Here is a 13,169-nt window from a genome sequence, read left to right as displayed (position 1 = left end):
CTGTGCAGAGTCACCTTCATTAAAGCAGAATCGGCTTCCAATACTCTCCTGCTCATCATGTTGTACCTTATATTTATCCTTGGAACTTCCGTACCTGCAGATCAAACTCTGAGACTGCAGTAATGAAATGAGAACATATGTTCTATTAGATAAGCAGGCCTATCTTAGACTGTGTATAGTTCTTATCCATACAAACTAGTTAATAATGGTATCTTGCTGAAAAATGTATTTTTCAAACAATGCTATAAGTGATAAAATAAGCGAAAAGCCATTTGTAGGCAAACATTAAGTTTTTCTATTATTCATTAAGCTGTTACTATGTAATTACTTGTATTTGTCTTTAGGAGGTGACAAGTACAAGTCATCTAACAGCATCAAGCAGTAGCAGAGAAGCTGAACAGAATGAAATAACCTCCAAAGGAACTCAGCTGGAAGTCTTTCAAACCGAAGAGGTTAAGTGTATCAATTCATAATTATGTCACCAGGCCACTATCCTGAGATGCTGATACAGAGACTGCATATTTGCTTTGCTTTTAACACTGTTACCACTTATTATAACAAGATCATGATGTGCTGGTGTAAGCCTCCCTGATTTTGTGGTAGGCAGTCATTTTAAAATAGATGTTTTATAAGTGTTGCTTCAGGGTGTTAATTAGCTGGGTTTTTATTCAGATTTTACCTTCATAAAGCATTTGTTCTGAGTATCTGCATGCAAATAGAAAACTTAGACATATTTCACCAAATCCTGTATTAAAATTAAAACTTTCTCCACAGGTTTCTCATCTTGAGCAGGCTACCCATAAGACAAAATTGGCTTCTAATTTCACTCAACATACTGATGAAACAGGTAAAACAATCAGGAAGATTTTAAGCAGGAGAATAAAGACTGAGGGCTGGTTCACACTGACCGCGCGATTTGGCGGCAGTCGACGGGAGTTACACAAACTACGCAGAGTAGTTTGCGTAACTGATGTCGACTGCTCAGCTTCCCTTCTGTGCGCTGTTCACACTTCCCTGAGCCTGTTCCCGTTGACACAGCACTACACTACTTGAGGGAGTGGACTTACTCAGTTGACTTCCTGATCGATTGAGCGGGTCTCACTGACTGCTCAATCGATCCTGAAAGATCGATCTGGCGGCGGCGATTTTGCCGCCTGTCAGTGTAAACGTAGCCTAAGAAATGACAATCAACAAATAGACTTGTTCACACAAAAATACCATTGTTCACAGGTGAATATGGACCCTGATTCAGTAATCCATTTCTATTCAGCAAAACACACCCATTGACTTCAGTGGAATTTAAGAAGCACTTGCTAATTTAAGTACCTGTGAAGCACTTTGTAAATTACTTGTACTTCAAGTACGGTTAAATGATCTACTCATTTGAGGCCATGAAGAAAAGCCATTCCCCTAACATTTGTTCAAACAAAAACCCATTTATGCAAACATCTGTAAATAGTGAATAATAAGGGGTAAAATTAAGATTGATGTGAAATGCTCTGCAGAATATGAAAAATGTTCATGAACACTGTTTTTTCAGTTTTCAACCAATTCTAGTCCTGACTTTAACACAATTCATATATTGCAAAACTATATGTGATAATATGTTACTCTACAATTATTCTGTGGTTTTCTGTGTCTTTGTTTGATTACTGACAGTGATTCTCCAGCTCTGCAAGGTTGATTGGTTTAGTGTAATGAACTTTTTTTTTAAAGTAACTCGCTGTTAGACAATTATAATCAAATGCTAGGCTTAAAAAACCTTTTTTGTTCTTCTTTTCATATTACAGTCATCAATTCAGCTATGACTGAAGAGATCCCAAAGATTTCAACACAGTTTTTAAAACAGCACTTTGAAAAGACAGCCCAGGAAAAGGCTCTTCTCTCTGACAGAGAGACTGCAACACCTGCAAAGCATATTAAGGTCTGTGCTTTTAATAAGAGGAATTTCTGTCCACGCCAACTAGGCTGTTAAAGTTAGTCAGAATGTTGAAACATTGCCCTTTTGTGCAATCACTCAGATCTCAGCATATTCATATTTTGTTCATTTAGTTGATTTTGAAAATAAATATAACATTGTGGAAATGGTGGGAAGATGGGTGGGCTTGGAAACTTTCCACATTAAGAAGTAATTGAAATTACATTAAGTCAATCTAACAAATATATTTATATTATATGACAAACACCGTTAAAAGTGTAGCTTTTAAAAAAAACTTTGTTTTTCCACTGTCTTCCTCTGCTGCATGCAATCTCCTCTCTCTCTCTGACTCTTGTAAAAAATTTCTTGTCATCATTATTTTTCTTCAAAAATTTTGGTTGACACATTGGTTCATCAGAGGTAAATGCAGTGAAATATCAATTTCATCAAAGAATGAAACAAATATAAACTGCTGATAAATGATACAATCTGCATTGGTTGCAGCAGAGAAAGCAAATCTGCAAAATCACTGTGCATCTCTTTAAATGAAGTACATTACCTTCCAAACATAGGCTGTGTTACAATAGCATGTTCCCTTTAGGCTCAATTCTACAAGGCTCTGAGTAACTCCTGGAGGTGTTAGGTCCCTTTAAATCCCATTGCAATCCCATTGCTCAGCACCATGCAGGACTAAGCCCTTTGAATGCAATGAATAAAAGTGGTGATCTTCGAAATAATGTTTTTAAAATACTAATTTTGTCCCCTAAAGATTGAAAATGAGTACCAAGAAATTGTATGGCCTTCTGCAGTGAGCTCCTCTCCTGCTGCCACTGCTTCAGCAAGTAGAGTACATGAAACTTCTGTGACACGAAAATCAGAGTATGAAACTGCTGCTGCTGTTATTGCTTACACCAAGTCCCCTAAACATGGAAGCACAGAAGAGTTTTCTCCGCCTCCCCTACCAAACCCACTACAACCGCCATCGGAAATGAAAGAGTTTTCCCAGTCCCCTGAACCATCCACCTCTCCATCAAAGCCCATAATCCCTAAAGATTTATATTCAAAGCAAAGAAATTTATATGAATTAAAACGTTTATACAAACATATTCACCCAGAATTAAGAAAGAATTTAGAAAAAGAATATTTTAATGAAGTTTCTGATATTGTATCTAGTAAGGTTGAAATAGGCAGCTGTGTGTCAGGAGATGTACAGCAAGCTAGATACGTCTTTGAAAACACTGGTAATAGCCCTCAGAAGTGTATGAGCCCAGAGAGAGAATACCTAGAATGGGATGAAATCCTAAAAGGAGAGGTTCAGTCTATGAGATGGATCTTTGAGAACCAGCCTTTGGATTCAATCAAAGATGAATCTCCAGACCCGAGCAATATTAAAAGCATTGCAGATCAAGAAATCATTGCAGGGGGAGATGTAAAATATACAACCTGGATGTTTGAAACACAACCTATTGATGCACTGGGTACACATTCTTCAAACTCTGCAGAAAATACAGACAAAATTCCAGACTTAGCTAGAGGAGATGTCCGCACAGCCACGTGGATGTTTGAAACCCAGACATTAGATTCAGTGAATAAAATGCATCATGACAATGAGCGAGAGGAAACTTTCATTAAAGAAATTACTGGAGGTGATGTCAAAACTGTGAGGTACATGTTTGAAACCCAGCATCTGGATCAACTTGGGCAGCTATATTCAGTGGACGAAGTTAACTTGCTGCAGCTGAAATCTGAGCTGAAAGAGATTAAAGGAGATGTGAAGAGAAGCATAAAGCATTTTGAAACTCAGCCAATGTATGTTATTAGAGACAGCTTAGGTCAAATTCTGGAGATTAAAACTGTTCACCGAGAAGACATTGAAAAAGGAGATGTGAGAACAGCACGTTGGATGTTTGAAACACAGCCCCTAGATATGATTAACAAAGATTCTGTAGAAATTAAAGTTGTTCGTGGAATCTCTATGGAGGAAAGCATCAAAGGTGGAGTACACAAGGCAAAGTGGTTATTTGAAACGCAGCCATTGGATACTATTAGAGAGGACTCAGAAGTATCTGTCATTGAGAAAGAAACTATTCTAGGGGCTGATGTCTCTAGAAAATGCTGGATTTTTGAGACTCAGCCTCTTGCTACCCTAAAAGATAATGATGACTCAACTCATCTGCTACCTAAAGAAATAATAGGTGGTGATGTAAGCACTACTAAACACTTATTTGAAACCCTACCAATGGACGCTTTAAAGGATAGCCCAGATGTTAGTAAGCTTCAAAAGGTGGTTACCACTGAAGAAGAAAAAGGTGATGTGAGACATCAAAAATGGATTTTTGAGACTAAACCTCTTGAACAGATTAGAGAAGAAAGAAAAGAATTTGTAACAACAGTGAAACTCGAAGAAATTGACAGGGGAGATGTGAGTAGCTGCAAACATATATTTGAATCAAGCAGTTTAAGTAAATATGATGAATCACATAAAATCCATGTGGAAGGAATAATGAGTGGAACTGTAAAATTGAATAAAGCTCTTTTTGAAACAACTCCCTTATATGCAATTCAAGATAGTCTTGGTAAATATCATGAAGTTAAAACAATTCGACAAGAAGAAGTTTTAAGAGGTGATGTAAGAAGTTGCAGGTGGCTGTTTGAAACAAGGCCTTTAGACCAATTTGATGAGAGCATTAAAAAAATCCAGATTATCAAAGGAATATCTTCACAAGAAGTAGAATCAGGTGATGTGAAAACAGCTAAATGGTTGTTTGAAACTCAGCCTCTTGATTCTATTAAATATTTTAGCAATATGGAAAGTGAAGAAAGTAAAACAGAACAGACTACCGACATTATTAAAGGAGATGTAAAAATGTGCAGATGGCTGTTTGAAACACAGCCAATGGAATCGCTGTATGACAAAGTTGAGATAGTGACTGACAGTGAAGAAGTACATAAAGGAGATGTCAAAACCTGTACCTGGCTCTTTGAAACCCAGCCACTTGATGCAATAAAGGATGAATTGGAAACCAGAGTAAAAGTACACACTGTGAATCAGGAGGATATTCAAGGAAGTGATGTCCACACAGCATGTTTCCTTTTTGAGACAGAAAATCTAGAAAATATACAAGGAGAAGAAAAGGCATTCAAACAAGTAGTGGAAATTGATATCCAGCCTGGGGATGTTTCTACCATGAAGTATAAATTTGAAAACCAGTCACTAGATACCATACATTTCACTTCAGAGGAAGTTTCGGAAAAAATTAAAACTATACAAAGTGAAGATATACAGAAAGGGAATGTTCTACATTGCCGATGGCTTTTTGAAAATCATTCTATTGATGCAATAAAAGAAAACCCAGAAGATGGTACATTAGTCAGAACTGTTACAGATATAGAGGGTGGGAATGTAAGAAAAGGCTGCTTTATATTTGAGACATTTTCTTTAGACCAGATTAAAGATGGATCTGCAGATACCAGCACCAAGAAAACTATTAATGAAGAAGAAATAACAAAGGGAGATGTGAAAAACTACAGAATGCTGTTTGAAACCCAGCCACTTTATGCAATTCAAGACAAAGAAGGGTATTATCATGAAGTGAAAACAGTGAAGAAGGAAGAAGTGATTCATGGAGACGTACGTGGGACTAGGTGGTTGTTTGAAACAAAATCTTTAGGATCTATTAATGAATCAGATAATGTGTATGTTATTAGAGCTGTCACCCAGGAAGATATTCAGAAAGGAGACGTTAGCTCGGTCAGATACAGATTTGAAACACAACCACTGGACAAAATTTCAGATGATGAAAAATTAATTGTGCCCACTATTGATGACGTCCAGGGGGGTGATGTGAAGGCAAACAAACACTTATTTGAGTTTGAAGGACTCAATAAAGGCACGTATGTAAGAACAGTAAGTGTCAGTGAAATCCAATGCGGCAATGTTAAAACTTCCACTTGGTTATTTGAAACACACACTCTAGATGAGATTAGAGGAGAGAGGTCAGAGTATAAAGATGTCAAGACAGTCACAAAGGAAGATGTGCAAGAAGGTGATGTTCAGCATGCTGTGTGGCTTTTTGAAAACCAGCCTTTAGATTCAATTAAGGAAACTGATGAAAGTGAAATAAAGATAACCAGAGAAGAAATTCCACAGTCAGATGTAAAGACAACAACATGGCTTTTTGAAACGACACCTTTCCATGAATTTAATGAAAATAAGTCTGAAAAGCAAGAAATTATAGGGAAAAGTATCAAAGAAACTTTAAAAGAACTTTACTCTCACAAAGTCATTGAATATCATGGAATTATCCTTGAGGCAGATGAAATTGGCGATGTCAGAATGGCAAAATATAAACTAATGAATCAAGAGACTCCTGAAATACAAAAGGAAGAGATTATTAGAGGGGATCTAGGAAACATAATGATGAACCTGTTGTCCAAAAGAAGCACTACCAAAAGAGAAATTACAGTAAATGAAGATGAAAAGGGCAATGTCAATTTGACCAAAGCTCAATTATTGAACAGATCAACAGATGTTCATGTTGAAAAAGAAGAGGTAGTGAGAGGTGATATACAGCAAGCTATAAAAAACCTGTTTAGTGAAGATAGTTCTGTAAAACGAGGAATTTTAATTCAGGAAAATGAGAGAGGTGATATTAAAATGACACTCTATTCTCTCCTTCACAAGAGGGATGGCAATAAAATCCAGCGTGATGAAGTAATAGGTGGTGATGTGAAACATACTATTCACAACCTTCTGTCTTCTGCAATGCATAATGAAACATCAGAAAGAGAGAAAATAGATGATTCAGAGAGGGGCAATGTTCAGTTTTTCACAACATGCATAGAATCTGGAGCTTTGGATTGCCTAAAGGTATTCCAAACAGGGTCAACTGAAACATTTACAACCAGGAAACAAAAGGAGGAAGAGGAGGAGGAAATAATTGGTGGTGATGTAGAAGGCACAAAGCTGTTACTAAAGAAACAGAAGTTTCAGATTCAACGTACAGTTAATGAAACTGACATCATCCCTGGAGATGTGGCTAATGCAGTTAAAATTTTTGTGACAGAGCCACAAAATAAATCTTGTCATGTAAACAAACAAGATATTGTAAAACGTGATTTGAAAGCAACTCTAAATTCTCTCAGTCAGGCCATAAATCAGGCAAAATTTACAGAAAAGGAACAAATTATAAAAGCCGACATTCTTACAATATTGAAGTGTCTTAAAAAATCAGCCTATCAACTGAAAGAAACAGAGAAGCCTGATGTCATCCCTGGCGATATCAAGCGGGCCATTGAGTCCTTTGAAAAAATAATAAATACAAAAAATGAAATTCTGAAAGAGGAGGTTGTTCGAGGTGACCTTGAGTCAACATTAAGATCTTTAAAAGAAGCTCAGCAGTCTTTCAAAGATATAGACAAAGAAGATGTAATCAAAGGAGATATTCAGACTGCTGTAGAAAACACACTAGAAACCTCTGCAGAAAAGAAAATGGTACAGCATCAAGTAAGTGGTCATGAAGATGTAAAAAGCACCATCCAGAAACAGCATTTAGCCCAGCACCAAACTAACAGGTCACATAATCTGCAAAAGAATATTAAATCTGTCCATGAATGTCATGAGGCAACACATGTGGAAAATGAGACTTCCTTCAGGGAAGGTGTACAAGGTACTAGAAAGATCCATTTAGAACAAGAACAGAGCACTGGGTCGTTTGATGTAGATAAAAAACATCTAAAGAGTTTATCTAATTCTCAACAAATGGTCATCAAAAAAGTGGATGAATCAATGGATAAAAGCAGAATCCAGGGCAATGTAAAAAAAGAAGCAGAATATCTTACTGATCAACATGTGGCCAGCCAGTCTTCTTTCCATGGTAAAGTTAAGAGAGATGTGAGAACAAAGAAATCAGAGACTTGTAGAGCTCTGAAGAAAGATAGCACCTCCAGTGGCGTGCAGCCCATAGAAAAAATAGCTGAAAAAAACCAGAATCTACTTCATGAGGATAAAGACAACGAATATTCCAACATAAATTGTCAGAAGGAGACAAGACCAAAGGCAAAAATGTCAACTTATGTTGATAGCTCCAAATTCAGAGCTACTCAGCCAGTTAAAATGCTGGCTAATGGGATTTCTAAGGCAGCTGGCCATTTTCAAAAGCAAGTGGTAAAGCAAGCAACAAAACAAGCTCAGCATTCTAGAGAGGTTTTTGCAGAGAATGAAATAAACATTCAGCTGGGGCAAGCTGTAGTTCCCCTGACAGCAGAACAGAGTATAAACAAAAAACAAGAATTAAAAGTCACACAGGAAGCACACAATAAATTTAAAGAAACTGAAAGGAAGCAAAAGAGAGATGTTCATCAGCAAAATAAGAAATCTGTAGGACAGTTTGTAGGAGAGACTCAAGTGGGAGCTGCTAAGTCAGACTTCCACTTTTCAGTGAAAAATCCTCTGAATCCAGCCAAGAATACCATGGGGAAAGACAAGCCAGAAATAGATTCCTCACCTACTCCACCACCATCACCCCCTCCTCCACCATCACCACCATCAGTAGCATCATCTGAAATTGAATTTCCTCTGCCTCCGCCTCCACCTCCATTAATGATGCCATCTGATAGACAGATGTTTCCATCACCTCTGGACAAGGCTAAAGCTGAGTTTGATCATTTTCCTCTTCCACCGCCACCAATAGATGACAAATATGAAAGTGAGTTTCTGCCTGCTCTCCCTCTACCACCTCCACCCTCACCCTTGGTGATTCTTCCTACTTCTCAACCAAAGCAAAAGAAAGAACATTTTTCAAAATATCCAGAACAGTCACTGCCTGAGCCACTGCAATTTAATGCCAGTGTTAAAACATCATCATCAGGTAAGCCAGCTGGAGTTCCATCCTCAAAGAAATTCCTCAAAATGGAACCTCCTAAGGGGCTACAAATTAACAAGTCTAAAATGCCTCCAAAAATTGAACCAACTTTTCTTCAGACACACAGAGAAATGGATATCACCAAAACAGTGGAAGAAAGCAAAAATTCTATAACTCTGGTGAATGTGGTTAGCCAGGAACAGAAACAGAAGACAACACATACAAAAATAGAAGGGGTAAAAAGGCCATCGTTGGTTACAGAAGTGATTAATCCTCCACCCAAAGCTCTGCAAGAGACTCCACTGGCCAAGAAAAGAGTGGATTTTCCCCTTCAAAGATCTCCTTCCCTTCCGGCAGAGCCAACACAAATAAAACCTAAGCCTTATGTCAGAAAATTTAAAACCCCTTTAATGATTGCTGAAGAAAAATACAGGCAGCAAAGGGAGGAGATGGAGAAAATGCAAGTCAAAACTTTGTGTCATGAGACTGTCAGAACAAACAGTGAGGCTCAAGGAAGTCCAGTTCAAACAGAGTCAGTAAACTGTGTACCATTACAAAAATCAAACAAGCAGGATCAAACTCCTTTACAAGGTTCAGTTCCCGCTGTGATGTCACAAAAAATGACACCCCCCGATTCTGACTTTCAAGTCAATTTACAAGCAACAGGATCTCGAGATGATAAACAACTGTCTGCATCATTAGTAGTATCATCAGCTGTTGAGCAGCTTCAAAACATTTTAGAAACCTCATCAGAAGATCACATTAGAAAAAAAGCACTACAAGGTTCAAAGGATCTTACAAAACATAATTTATCTTGTCAAATGGAACAAATCCATCAGAAACATACTTTGCATAAGACAGAGCAGCTGAAGAATGTGGAGCAGTTGCACGTGTCCAAAAATAAAATTATCTCCCCTCATTTCAAAGTTAAAACTATCAAGCTTCCGATTGTAGATCAAAGTTTACATGAAGTACACAAAGATTCTGAGACACACAAAAAACAAGGAAATAATGCTCAAAATACTGTCAAACAACAAAATCAGAAAGAACAGAGAGAAGACATAAGTACTACCATTAGGAAAAAACAAAGTGTTGCAAAGGAATATCACAAGAGGCATTTTGATGGAAAGGTGCTGACAGAAAAACCACCTTTAAGACATATAGAGAATATGCAGGAAGTAAGGCAAAAAGATTCTAATCAAGTGAAACAAAATATAGTTAATGAGAAGGAAACAGAAAAAGGCAAATTCAGGCATGAGAAAGTCTCATTGTCTAAAGTAGTAAATCAGGGCCAGGTATTAGTTTGTCCAAAAGAGGAAAAAGTAACAATTCTAAAAAAACAAGATCAATTTAAGAATAAATCAACAGAGAAAGTAGTCAAGCAAAACATAATTGATACATGTCATGACTCAAAGACTCAAATTGTTGAGCAAAAGAATGTGTGTGTTTCTGAAAATAAAGTTCAAAATAAAAAGTTATCCCAGCAATATAATAGTCTGCAAGAAAGAGAATGTGTCAAAGACAAGGGCATACAACTAAAACAAGTCCTTCCAAAGAAGACAGCTCCAAAACAAGAGATTACACAGAACAAACCTTTATTTTCTCCTCCACCAAAAGGATCACAGCAGAAAGATGAAAAGTGTGCAGTCGATATATTAGAATTCTTGAGGAAACGGGAGGAAATGCAGCAAGTTTTGTCTAGAGTAAAACAGTTTGAAGCGGAGCCAAATAAAAATGGTATGAAAGCATTTCAGACATTTTTAAATAACATCCCAGTATGGCTGATAGACCAAGAAAGAAAGAAAAATATAGTTCATATTGCAACAGAAGATAATTTAGAGAGGATGAAAGAAGAGCTATCAGATATTAAAGAGCAAGCAGTCAAAATACTTGCCTCGTGTGAAGATACAATCCAGACAGCTATGATGTCCACAAAAACAGAGAAATCCAGAAATGACTCTGTTAGTTATGGAGACCCAGCACAGAAAATATCAAAAATCAGCATTGGCTCCAACAGAAGAGATTCATCTAAAATGAAAGAGGTTAGAAAAGAAGAAACAATGCACCGTGAAATTATACAGCAGTCCAGTGGAATCAGACAGACAGAATTCAGAACTTCTCCAGCATTAAGAATGAGATCACCATCACCTACTTATATAACAATTGAATCTAAACGGACAGAATCTCCTCTCAAGGAAATACTCTCTTCATCTCCCATCCAAAGAGAAAGTACTCCTGTTCCTTCCCCACCACACAGATCTGCAACACCAAAATCTAGAACACAAAAGCCAGCCTCTTCCCCTTCTCCTCCAAGGAGCCGTTCTGAACAACTTGCCAAACTGAAAGGCACCACAGCAAAGCTGTCTCAAGGAGTAACACAGCACTGGTCAGTAACATCAGTTCCCATTGTAGAAAAAAGATCAGAAATTATTAAATCTCCTGCAACCCTTCGTAGACAAATTAAGATTGAAACACATGCTATGATGGAGCCTTTGTCCTCAGCAACTATAAATGGATCTCAAGTAACTGCTGGTACAGTAAAGGACATAAAAGAAATACGTGAAGAAAATAAAAAAGCAGAGAAAAACAACAACTACATGCATCAAGATCCAGTAAACATTCCAGAATGCTTAGAGCCACATACAGAAAGTTTTGATGCAATTTCAGTTATACAAAAGTTTGAGATACCTAAGATTGACCAGTCAGGGTTTACTCATAGGTTTGAAGCCTCTGAACAAATAAGACATAGCAAAAAAGAACCAATCACGGTAGTTGAAAGAGTAGACAATGGGAGTGTAGATGAAATGGATATCTTATTAGGGAAATTGGAGGACAATCCAGGATTTGATATGAAATCACAGATGAGAGTTTTTGAAAAGAGTGAAATGAATAGCAAAATAAAGCAAGACAGACACACTTTTAACAAGGATGAATTTGGAGTGACATCTCTGGAGAATCAAAAGCGGAAAGATAGCTTCCGAAAGTCTCATTGCAGGCAGCCAAGAGATCCAAAAGAAGATACATCTTATAAACAAAAGCAAGGTGAAGATACAGGACACTCATTTGAACCTGTGGTGTGCTTGGACCGCTCTACTAGTCTGGATAGATTTGCCAACACAGTCACTGAATCAAAAACTGCCACTTCCACATCACAAAATACTGATGGTAAGCACTCAGGATTTGGCTTCAAGCATGCACCTCCAACATATGAAGATGTAATCTCAGGTCACATTTTGGATATTTCTGCTGCTGATTCACCAGAAGAACTACTAAGGAATTTTCAGAAGACGTGGCAGGAGAGTGAAAGAGTGTTTAATAGTCTTGGCTACACTGTCTCAGATACTTCTGATGCTGAAGTGAGAACTAGCTTCCATCAGGAATCAGCCTTTATCAGTGGTAAATAAGCATGCAAAGTGTGAAGAAACCTTAACAGCTTTAAAAAAACACTATGATTCAATCTCAGTATGTTGTGCAATTAATGAAAAGTAACATAAAACTAACAAACTATTCCTCACTTTTGCTGTCTCTCTCTTTTTCTCTCAGCAACCTTTAATCATTTTCCCTTTTCAAAGGCATCTGCTTTAAGTGATGTGCTGAATGTGTGACTAACAAATACTGATATGTTGGGTTTTGAGGACATTTTTGCCAAGGTAAATATTGTATTTGAATTTAGTATCAGAACAAAAATATATATGTTAATGCATCATAAAATATGTATAGAATGCATTTGATTTCTTACAGCAGCAAATAGGTGGCATTGTGCTTTTCACTGAGATAAATAGTTAAGCGACTTGTTTTTGCATGCAATACAATATAGCTATAATGGTCTGCATGTTTTGTATGGATCTGTTTTAAGTTTGCTAAACCACAGATCTTGAATTGGAACAAAAATGAATTTTGTTTAGGTAGGTTTTTATTAAAGGTGTGCAAAAGTAAAGAAGTTGTTTACAAAACTTAATGTGAAATCTTTTGCCATTTCATGCTGGGTAAATTCATACCTTGAAATTTTATTTTGCACTGAAATATACAAAAATGCAAAATGTCACTTTCACACTACTACCTAATATTACCATCCATTGTTTTGGAGGAAATATCCCCCCTCTGTCTCCTCTCTAAGAGCCTAAGAGACTCTTCCTTGTCCCACAGAGGTCTGGTCCCCATGCCTTAAGAGCTCCATCCAGGACTGCACTTTGATATGTCTTCACTGCACAGTTAAGCTGGGCTCTTACCTGTATTTTACCCCAACCTTCCCTACCATCCACACAGGAAAATCACTGGCCCAAGTTTGGAGCTGCTTTAAGTTACATTATATTGCAGTGTGGCTGCTCACATCCAGGCTAGGCTAACTGTGATGCTCAGACAGGATACTTCTCACCTGGGTTAACTGC

At 37.3% G+C, this 13,169-nt stretch overlaps 1 protein-coding gene across 4 annotated transcripts in view; it reads left to right on the top strand.

Annotated features, from left to right (window-relative positions):
- The window catches only part of XIRP2 (xin actin binding repeat containing 2), a 142,858-nt gene that overhangs the window by 122,259 nt on the left and 7,430 nt on the right, over nt 1-13,169 (top strand). For 2 of the 4 annotated variants that reach the window (XM_067549304.1, XM_067549305.1), the window contains 4 exons: nt 345-452; nt 775-847; nt 1,791-1,924; nt 2,688-12,177. In XM_067549304.1, the coding sequence (XP_067405405.1) occupies nt 345-452; nt 775-847; nt 1,791-1,924; nt 2,688-12,177 (9,805 nt within the window). Of the gene's footprint in view, nt 1-344; nt 453-521; nt 600-774; nt 848-1,790; nt 1,925-2,687; nt 12,178-12,703; nt 12,706-13,169 lie in introns of those variants that run through there. The other 2 variants (XM_067549307.1, XM_067549306.1) reach the window with 2 other exon arrangements.

Source organism: Emydura macquarii, unplaced genomic scaffold (genome assembly GCF_026122565.2).
Source record: "Emydura macquarii macquarii isolate MOO-44397 ecotype Brisbane River unplaced genomic scaffold, CSIRO-AGI_Emac_v2 contig_1253, whole genome shotgun sequence".
NCBI classification, from domain to species: Eukaryota; Metazoa; Chordata; order Testudines; family Chelidae; genus Emydura; species Emydura macquarii.
Note: the sequence above shows the minus strand (reverse complement) of the source record. Positions and strands in the feature narration are given on the sequence as shown.